The 10,363-nt window shown below is 32.1% G+C and overlaps 1 protein-coding gene and 1 long non-coding RNA gene across 4 annotated transcripts; both read right to left on the reverse strand.

Annotated features, from left to right (window-relative positions):
- Window positions 1-2,462: 2,462 nt before the first annotated feature.
- On the reverse strand, window positions 2,463-3,797 carry LOC128283616 (uncharacterized). Its single transcript, XR_008274005.1, has 2 exons — window positions 3,541-3,797; window positions 2,463-2,753 (listed from the first exon to the last, which is right to left on the reverse strand). It is a non-coding gene; the product is annotated as an uncharacterized LOC128283616 (long non-coding RNA).
- Window positions 3,798-4,722: 925 nt separating this feature from the next.
- On the reverse strand, window positions 4,723-9,416 carry LOC108461244 (phosphate transporter PHO1 homolog 7-like). Of its 3 annotated transcripts, none has more exons than XM_017761045.2 (8): window positions 8,934-9,416; window positions 8,696-8,850; window positions 8,489-8,593; window positions 8,343-8,387; window positions 8,085-8,234; window positions 7,671-7,912; window positions 6,755-6,834; window positions 4,723-5,130 (listed from the first exon to the last, which is right to left on the reverse strand). In XM_017761045.2, exons 2-6 carry the CDS (start codon window positions 8,762-8,764, stop codon window positions 7,784-7,786), a joined length of 498 nt encoding a protein of 165 aa, XP_017616534.1. In that variant the 5' UTR covers window positions 8,765-8,850; window positions 8,934-9,416; the 3' UTR covers window positions 4,723-5,130; window positions 6,755-6,834; window positions 7,671-7,783. The 3 variants fall into 3 exon arrangements, with proteins under 3 accessions (XP_017616534.1, XP_017616542.1, XP_017616558.1); XM_017761053.2 differs by having other exon boundaries at window positions 7,836-7,912; window positions 8,934-9,407; XM_017761069.2 differs by lacking the exon at window positions 4,723-5,130 and having other exon boundaries at window positions 6,780-6,834; window positions 7,836-7,992; window positions 8,934-9,412.
- Window positions 9,417-10,363: the final 947 nt, after the last annotated feature.

The following is a 10,363-nucleotide window of genomic DNA, read 5'->3' on the forward strand; positions in this document are numbered from 1 at the left end:
ACATGGGATATCCATCAAAAGTTTTGAGAAAATTCAATGGGATTAATATGAGAAATGAATAAAAAGGGTTTTTGTCATGACAAACTTATTTATATTATAAGATAATATTATGATGAATATGATTCCCATGTTTGGATGAGTGGTGGTGCTAAGAGATAGCACAGGTACGTACTCAAAACCCACGAACATGTGTTCGACATGGGAAGTGAAATGGACTTGTGGTAAGAATGCAAATAAATGAGTGATACATATGAGAATAACTTTTATGGCAATCTTATGATGATTATCATTTTGTTTCTCTAAAATTGTTTGGACAGCAGCAATAGTCCGATTTTGAAAATCCACCCAAAATTGTGCAAGTCGAATTAAAGGCTAAATTAAATATGAAATGAAAGCTTATTGAGTCTAGTTTTACATAGAGGAAACTTTATAAGCAAAAGAATTTAATATTATGAGATATTCTAATTCTTGTGAGACAGAGTCAAAGTGAGTTCGGAATCCCCTATTCTGACTTGGAAAAATCACTAGAAATTGTACAAAAATAATTATAGGTTAGAATTCATATGACTAAGTCCTTAATGAGTCTATTTTCAATAGAATTAGACAGGAACATTATCTGAATCCCATACTAAGAGATAAATAAATATTCGTGAAGAAAGGTTGAAGCTATCAAACAGCAAGATAGGGGATACTTTAAAGAATAAACTGTACTATTGGCTAGACCAAAAATTCTAAAAATTTTATGGTAAGAAAATATGTTTCTAGTTTTAGGGAAAATTAGTGGATCTTAATTTGGAGTTCCGTAGCTCCATATATAAATAATTTAGTGACTGTGACTTGAGAAAACAGCTTAATTGAACTTTGAATAAATAAGGAGAAATTGAAAAATAGCATGTTAATACATTGCTTATTATTTTCAAACAAGCTTCCTAAGGATAAAGCTTATTCCCTCCTTTCCATTTCTTTTAGTGTTGTCAGGTTGGCTCGGGGTTAGGTATCGTCAGAGGCAGCATTACACTATCAAGACATCATCTTTGGAGTAGTGATATATATATATATATATATATATATATATATATACTAGCAATTTCAAGTGAGTGGCATGTATAGGGACTTAGTTTTATCATAGATGTCGTTATGATTAGCCAAATGTATTGGCTTATATTGATTCATTATATATAGCCATGAGATGTGGCTTATAATGGTTATGGCTTGTAAGCCTATTTATCCATGCTACGTTCTAATGCTTATGGTGTGAATATGCTTATTGAAAATGCATGATTGGTGTATAACATGTGTGTATGATGAATGCTTCATGACCAATCGAATTGGCCATTGCTATTAGAAAGTGCATAATAGGGAAATAAAATAATGTTGATTGAACTTGAATGCTTAAAGTCTAAAGAAATAAGTGATGAGTAGATAATTCTAGATTATTAGTAAATGTGGTGCAATAGTAAGACTAATCGATATGGATGATTGCATCTAGACTTGACATTGCATGAGTATGAAAAATACGTGAACGGTGACATGTTAATGTTAAGAATCTATCTTAATGAAGGAGGCTAAATCATTAAAATGATGCCATGATCTGTGTCCTTAACGTGTGTAATGAGTTGTGGAATTAAGGGTAACACAAAGGCTTGGAAAATAGTCTAAGTGTTGGCTACACAGGATGAGACACGATCGTGTGTCTCAACCGTGTGAGGGACACGGCCTAGTGACACCGGCATGTGGTCTGGCCGTGTGGTCCAATTTATTGGCTGACACCATAAATAGAGAGTTACACGGCCTAAGGACACGGGCGTGTTGATGGCACACGGGCGTGCCCCTGTGTCCACATGAGCATGTGACTCTGTTTCATGAGAAAATTTTCTAAGTTTTTCTCAAAGCTTTCCAAAGTTCTCGGTTTCATCCCAAACCTTTTTAAAATATGTTTTGGGCTTCGTAAACCCAAATAAGGGACTATGTGCATGTGATTGGATGAATTAAAATGTGAATGAATTTTTATGGCCCGATTTTCATCGGTTCTCCCTCTAAAGTTGAGTTGTGAAGTTCATCGAGCTTCTGAGATGATGGCAGAATACTTTACATAAACTTGAACTGGCACATCACTTAATGAGATTCATGCATCTCAACCATTGCAAAAACTATCAATGGTACTTTGACATGTCAAATATTGTGATTCACCAAAAATTCGACCATGATGCATTCTTAAATTCTAGATCAGAGTATGGCACCCGTTCAAACTACCGTATGAAATTATAAATTTTATTACGTATCTGATACTAAATTTCAAATCCTTACATAAATATTATATAAATTGAAATTTTTAAAAACGAATCTCGTCTTCTGATCATTGATGTAACAATAGTTGGATATCTTCGAGCTCGTTTGATATACCTACATAACTTGCGTCATTGTACCACCTATTCAAATAATATGTTATTTCAAAACTATAATAATGAAAAAATATTATGATAGCTATATTATTAAATGAATTTTACCTTATTACAAACAAGAATTCATAAAGGGCATGTCACACCCCACACCCGTGCCCTATGTCGGGACGGAATACGACGCATTACTAAACTTAAGCACATGCATTTCCAATGTTTTCAAATCATCAAGGCTTGATCAAATTTAAAATTTTTTTCGAACTTTGTCTAAACTCCTTAATATGGGCCTACGAGGCCCCAAACATCCATTGGAAACCTGACGTAGGAGGTGATCTACAAGCTACTTTGGTGGCACTGTAAGAAAATGGAAAAGAAAGAGGATAAGCATGGGAGCTTAGTAAGTACATATATGCAAATAAGTGAAAAAAAACATTCATCAAACAATGGCTTATCATACTTAAATGACATATCATTTTAAGCTCACTATCTTACTCTTTACTTCCTTTATGCATACTTACTACATCTCATCACACACTAAGGTCTTGTTCATGGGTTTAGTATACATACTTGTAATCATCCATAAAATATCTCAATTTCATTCTCTCTAATAGCATACCTCAATGAAATTTTCCCCAACTCGTTCTTCAAACTACCTGTTGAAAACTCGAAATACTAATGGATACACGAAAAGTTTACACTTAAGTACCATATAAGTAGTCAGAGCTACCTCATACTTTGTAATGCTCGCATTTTGAGTTACTCACGGGCCTTTTTGCCATATCAATACCCAAACCCCATAACTCTATCATGTAATGCCCGCTCATTGAGCTACTCACGGGTCTGCACTCAAAGTCAGTACCCGAACCCACATTACATATAACATTTATCTCATGAACTCAGACATAACTCATGAGTTCAGACCATATAGTTCCTCATGACATACCTTTTTTATCCTATACTATTTCTGAGATTCAACGTGATTTCATATTTACCCTAATATCGTTGTACTTATTCATCATGTGGATTACTCTTATATCACAATATTTATGCTTCTATGGTAACAAGTAAGATTAAAATACATGATAACGATAAAACATTTAAAAATAAGCTACAATGACACATTATTTACGTATGTACTTACCTCGGCACAAAATGATAGGAACGAGCCTAATCCTCGCAAACTTTGTTCTTCCCTCGATCAAGACCTGAATCATGTTTCTCTTGATTTGCAAGGATGAGAAGTTGCTAATATTTTGAGCTTCTAAAAACCCTAGAATGGCTGAAAATTTTGGTGGAGAAGTGAGGAAGATGATAGCCCTTTTTTCTTTTGTTTTATTTTAATCAATTAAGTCACCAAATGTCACCTAACTTTGACATTTTGACCAATCTTGTCCCCTATGGTCGGCCACCTCTATTTAAAAGAGTTAAAGGCCATAAATTTTGGTTCTCTAGCTATTAAACACATTTGGGTAGTAAAAAAAACACTTTTTCCCTTTATGCGATTTTGTCCTTTTTCGTAATTAAGCATGAAATCGCTAAAATTATCTCACCAAAATTTTCATGCATTCATATAATCATGCCATAACACATAAAATAATAATAAAAATAATTTCTCCAGCTTTTAAATAGTGATTTCCAAAACCACTATTCTGATTAGCCCCAAAACTAGGCTATTACAGGGCATTTACTTGAGGATGTAAAAATGGTAAGCGGTACCATGCCCATGACTAAAGGAGTATGCAACCACTGATTTTAATTTTTTGTGTTTTCATTGCCCGTAACTCTCTCAGTGTAATGTCACCAACACAGTTGATCCCCAACTGAGTCACGTCACTTCTTTTAAGTGGACTACTTGCAGAAGCCACCTTAAATGTACCAGATCTCACTACAGGAAAACAGACTTTTAGCGGCGTTTTCACAAGCGCTGCAAAAAACGCCGCTATAGCAAACGTTGCAAAATTTTTCGGCGTTTATTTAAAAAAACGCCGCTAAAGACCATGACCTTTAGCGGCCCTTTTCCAGCAAACGCCGCTAAAGGAATGCCGCTAAAGACCATGACTTTTAGCAGCGCTTTTACTAAAAACGCCACTAAAGCCATGACTTTTAGCGGCGCTTTTCTTGAAAACACCACTAAAGACTATGACTTTAGCGACACTTTTCCCAAAACGCCACTATATAACAAACCTTTAGCAACGTTTTTTTTACAAACGCCGCTAAAAAATATAAACTTTAAAAAATATATTTTAATTAAATAATATTTATTTTCTATGATAAATATTATATTATGTTTTATTTTGAAATTTGAAATTTAAACTATACACAATTTTTAAAAATCATTTATATATAACTCAACAGAAATTATGTTCAAAGATTCATTGTGTTACTAAACAAAGAAAAATGATTTATACAAATAAAGAAAAGACAAGAGAAAATGAAGGTTCTAATGAGCAAACTATTTTATAAGCAATCAGAAAGAATAGTACAGGAAATTCTTAGTATCCTACTTGAAGAAAGCATTGGAAAATATAAAGAGGATGAGAATGAGTACAAGGAAGCATCTTTAAGTTGAACCATTCTTGATGTCAGGTTCCTTGCCTGTCTCAGGGAGAAAACACTTGCACACAACAAGGACATGATGTCCCTTTCTCCATTTGACTTAATCACCTATATTCTCTCATACCCTTTCTGCCAAGAACAATTCTTCATGTTCTTCTCTTCTTCTCTCCAATTCCTGCATATAAATGTCCATGAGATTATGGTATTTGATGAGAAAATTAGTTCACAGCTATGATACTCAACTCAAAATCACAGGTCTGAAGCCTTTGCTAAATTCTACCCCAAACTATATTTTACCTCCTACTGTTGTTTACCGTTATATAGAAATTATTCTTTAGTTCTAATATCTAAAATTACAAGAACAAAAGGTAATATCGAGTCGATGAACAGTTAGATTTGACTAAAATACCAATAAATCCAATAAGCCCTAATTATAAATCTAAAAATTTGAAATCTAACTTTGGAACAAATTATAACACAACACTAACAACAAAAAAACACAAAATAGACAAAAAAAAATCACGTAGCAAAACTAGAGCAAATACAAGAATTTAAAAAAGAAAAAAAAAGATGATAAATCGCAGCAAAGCTAAAAACAAGTAGCAAAGTCAAACTACGCATGCGATAAGAAGAAAAGAACTAAACTTTTAAAATTTAAAATAGTACAGGGCCTAAAATTCACTAATTCGAAAAGTATTGGTCAAATTAAAATATAAGAACTAAATGCATAACTTTCGCAAAGTATAGGAACTAATAATAGAATTAACCCGATATCTTTCTGTTGATTTGAAGTTTCTATCTACCTTTACCAATTCTCTGAAGCACATACAAGATGGAGATTTCTAGATTTAATTTCGAGTCTTCTCGTGTTCGCGTTAAACTTTTTGGCTTACTGTTCCAAAAATAGTAGCAGAAAAGTATTCTAAATCCACTATGTTACTTGGCAAGTAATGAATTTCGGATTAGTTATTATTTGATATAATTTTCGATTTGAATAAAACTCGTAAAATCGATAAAAACATTTATAATTATATAAAAAAGAAAGTAATGTGTTCAATACTTAATATTTATATTTAAATCTATATTGTAAGTAATTAACACTCAAACATGAATAATAATTAATCATCCGTATTTAATTTGATCCAACCTCTGCGAGGCAACTCCATTTAACCAAAGTATTACAACTGCTTCTTGACATCACAATGCTAGCGGTCCAAGCTTTTACTCTGCTTGGCTTTAATATGGGAAAGCAGTGGAGTTGGAACATGAGCATCCATTTATTTTAATGGGAGTTGAACCAATAGACAAAATTCATGCATACTTTGCAGTCTCAATTCTAATCCAAATTACTTGATTTGGAAAGACTCTACTAGTGGGGATATAAACTACTGCTGATAGCATACTCAATTAAGGCACCTATGGTTTGCCGATGCAACTAGGGACAACAAGCAAAGTTTGCATTTCAATCACTCTTTAATGCTTAAATTAATAGTTTTTGTTTAAGAAAATGAATAAAGATAGAAGATTATGAATAATTAACAGAATCAAAAGGAATCCTTAAAGACCTTTTAATGTTTATCTCCTCAATAAAGATCATGAGTATTTTTTAAAGTTATGCATTTAGTTCTTATATTTTAATTTGACCAATACTTTTCGAATTAGTTAATTTTAGGCCCTTTCAAATAAAATATCAATATCCAATGCTATTGAGTGCACAAGTTAAATCAAGATATCAGGACAAGCAAACTAAAAGATATAAATTACCTTATGCAAGTAGATTATGAAAGAGTAAGACAAACCTTTACTTGCTTTACGTATGGAACAGGAACAATAAACTCCCCACCATCCATATCAAGTGTAAAAGAGAAGCTTAACATACCTGAAATAGAAGAAGAAAACTGTGAAAAATCAGTGCATTAACAAGTGTATTTTTTAAGTTTATTTTAAATTTCTGTAATTTTTCAATAGAAACAATCTGCAAATAAATGAGTATTTTAAAATGTTAAGTCAACAAATTTAATAAAAATATTTAAATCTGAATTTTAAAATATTCTAAGAACTTCCATTCAAGCACTTTGTTTTTCTAAGCAATTAATAACTGTTTGATTCAACAAAATTATACACAAATAAAGACAATTAGGATTCAACAACACTCTTAGCATACGTGATATAAAAAGAATGAAGCAATCTAATGAACTAATCCAAACTAGCAAAGAGTTTAAATAATCTACACCGAAACAATTGCATTGCTAGTTGTTTCTCTTACAATTTTTTTTTTCTATCTTTGCTTTCTACTTCCAATATTTCTTATTTTTTGCAGCAGCCTAAACATTCCTATCTTCATCATCTTCATAGTTGAAAGGCAATGGTTCTGATTTAAATGCACGGAACTTGCCAACATTGTTCAAATGTTCATTCTCCAACCTGCTCATTTTCAATAAGAAATGGCTATCACAATGTTCAAAGGCTTCAAATTCTTATACAGAATCTTTATATTGGTCTGAAAACATAAATGGTTCTAATTGAATAAACACAAGGCTGATCTAAAGGTTAACCTGAAGAAATTCTAGATGCCGCGACGAATGATCTCTAGACTGGCAACAATAGCAGCTAATGTTTCTCTGTGTAAAGACACCTTAAAATTAAACACTGTTTGCATCCATGCAAATCTCAGCAATATATTCAATGCCTGCATCCACCAATTTAATTACTTACTCAATGCTACAAAGTCTCATTATCAATTAGAAGCACATGTTTTTCTTCTTACAATGTCCCCAAAATATACACATTTGTAAGGGATAAGCAATTTATCTCTCAACCAACGATTTTTAGAGCGGCGTTGAAGAAGCCCCCAGTCGACAACAAGGTCCCAATTCGTACCATAGATAGCTGTTGTGGCTGAACAGATCCAAGCTACAATTCTCCACCCAGTTCCTGCATTCAGGCTGTAAGCAATCCTGTTCAAAGAGCAATAATTGTCAAAAAGTACTTCAATCCGTTGTATGCTTGCACTGGATCTTTCTCTTCATGTAGGCGTCTGAGGCAATGATATTACACAAGGAACTTAAGTTTTTAAGTCTCCAAGGCTGATAAGAAGCTTAATAATTTTATCTAAGTAGGAAGAAATACCTGAAGTAAACTGGAACAATATGGAACTACTACAACAACTAAGTAGAAAGTGTTGAAAGCATCGTTCATTTTGCAAGTGTTCTGTCTATGTTTATAGTCTCCCCAACCATAATAGCAGATATAGAATTGCAGGCTTCTCAAGGCTTGCACCTACAATAAAACAGTCATCACTACATTTCCTATAACCCTTTTTCCATCTAAAGATGGTAAGTTGTAATTGTAGAAGATTCATGCTTAGATCAGACCACACTCTTTTACCTGACTAGTTAACTGATCTGCCAAGAAGAAATCTTGGAATTTGACCTGAAACAAAGAGATATGCACCCATGAATATGTATATTTGTTTGGTTCTTAAATTCCAGCCATTTCTTTGAGCTTTAGTCATTTGTCCTTCAGTAATTTACCTTGTAAAGAGGTGCACAAATACAGTGGAACAGAGTTGTGAGAAAAAATAAGCGACTTGAATGGTATTGGATGTTTAATGGGAAGATTAATATAACAAGTGCAAGCTGCAGAGACAAAAAGAAAAGGAACATGCTGAGTTTCAAGAAAGGTTTAAAATAAGAAGATTGATTAAGGAATGTACATCAGTTTAGTTCAATAAGTCTTACTGTGACCAAGATCAGGGGAAGCAATTCAGTTAGTGCTTTGTAATCTCCTGTTTTAGGGTCCATTTCCATATCAAGATTTGAGATGACACTGGCTAGTGCTAAAGCTACAAGACCGAAACTCAGGAGCAAAACTTCTCGATAACCAAGCTCGGTCCCTTGTTTGAAGCCAAATATGGGATCAAAAGAAAATTTTTATTAAAGAAATCAAATCTAAAGAAAAGGAATAAAAGGAAGGTACCAAATGACTAGAGAGGATGACTTTAGAGCCATGACCCATCAAATACTTTCTTTCCCTTCAAATCAGCTTCCTTCAAGTCCCCAATGCTCTTCTTTGTAGCCATGGTAGTAGCACTTCTTCAAAAACAACCAAACGTATAAACAACGCTACACCGAGTGACATAGATAAGAAGAAGAGGGAGTAATGAGCGGGTAAGCAAAAGTTATTTTTTAAGAGTAGAGACCGACGGCGACGGCGACACAGCAGAGAGGTTAGTCAAGGGCGATGCACCAGATGGTCCGGTCGGCATCTTCGGTGGCAAATGGGTTGGGAACTTGGGGATGAAAATTTAGGGATTAAAGGAGAAGAGATGGAATGGGGGAAATTTTGTTAAGGGGAAAAAGAACAGCTATCGGGAGCACTTGGAATAAATTGGATGAAACTAGAACGACGGAGTTTTGGTTAAAAAAATGACAGTTGTGGTGTTTATAAAAAAACGTCGTTAATTCCACTCCTTCAAATGGAAATTTTAAATTTAATTAAATTTTTTTGCGGTGTTTTTTAAAAGTAATCTATTGCGGCATTTGTATGAGTTTATTGTAAAAATCAATTAAACCCATTCAAATTAAAATAAAATTTTATTAATAAATTACTGTTGCACATTACATATATAATAACAAAATTAGTTTATATAATTTTATAAAATCATATTTATTATTTTCATATAAAAATATTATTTTGATAAAAATAAAAAGATCTTTTATCATTAATAACATTATGTGATATAAAGTTAATCATGAAAATTATCGTATGTACTAAAATAATTAAATATTACGAAAATTTTATTAATACAAGCATTATTCTTTTAAGTATGGTCGCATTAGTTGTTTAGATTTTTATATAAATGGCATCTTGGTTATGACATCAAATTTTATTAATTTTGTTACATAAAAATTCAATGAGTGTGCCATATTCTAGTATGATTATTTTACTTTACAATTCAAAACATCCATTGTTTGAATCGAGTTTTAAATAAAATTAATTGTAATTTTATAATTTATATCAATTTGAGTGCAATAATTGTTTGTCTATATAAATTAAATATTAGAAATATTTTAGTTGAATCATATAAATGGAAAGAAAAATTTATAATTATAGTTATTTTTTATTAAGTTGGTGTTAAGGGTTAATCAAGTATATTAATTCAGTTGTGAAATTATTAATTTACCCTCTCACATATAAATTAAGTTATAAGAATGTATTTATATATATATAATAAAAATTCAAAACACAATTAACTTTATGATTATAACCAAAATAACAATTAATTTTTATATAAACTTTTAAACTAATGTTTATATAAACTTTTAACAAATATCTGAGTTAAATAATATCTTTTCGCATAGGAGTGTTAAATCTTAAAAAGAAAAAAGTAATTCTCTTAACATACT

Source organism: Gossypium arboreum, chromosome 2 (genome assembly GCF_025698485.1).
Source record: "Gossypium arboreum isolate Shixiya-1 chromosome 2, ASM2569848v2, whole genome shotgun sequence".
Taxonomy (NCBI): Eukaryota; Viridiplantae; Streptophyta; class Magnoliopsida; order Malvales; family Malvaceae; genus Gossypium; species Gossypium arboreum.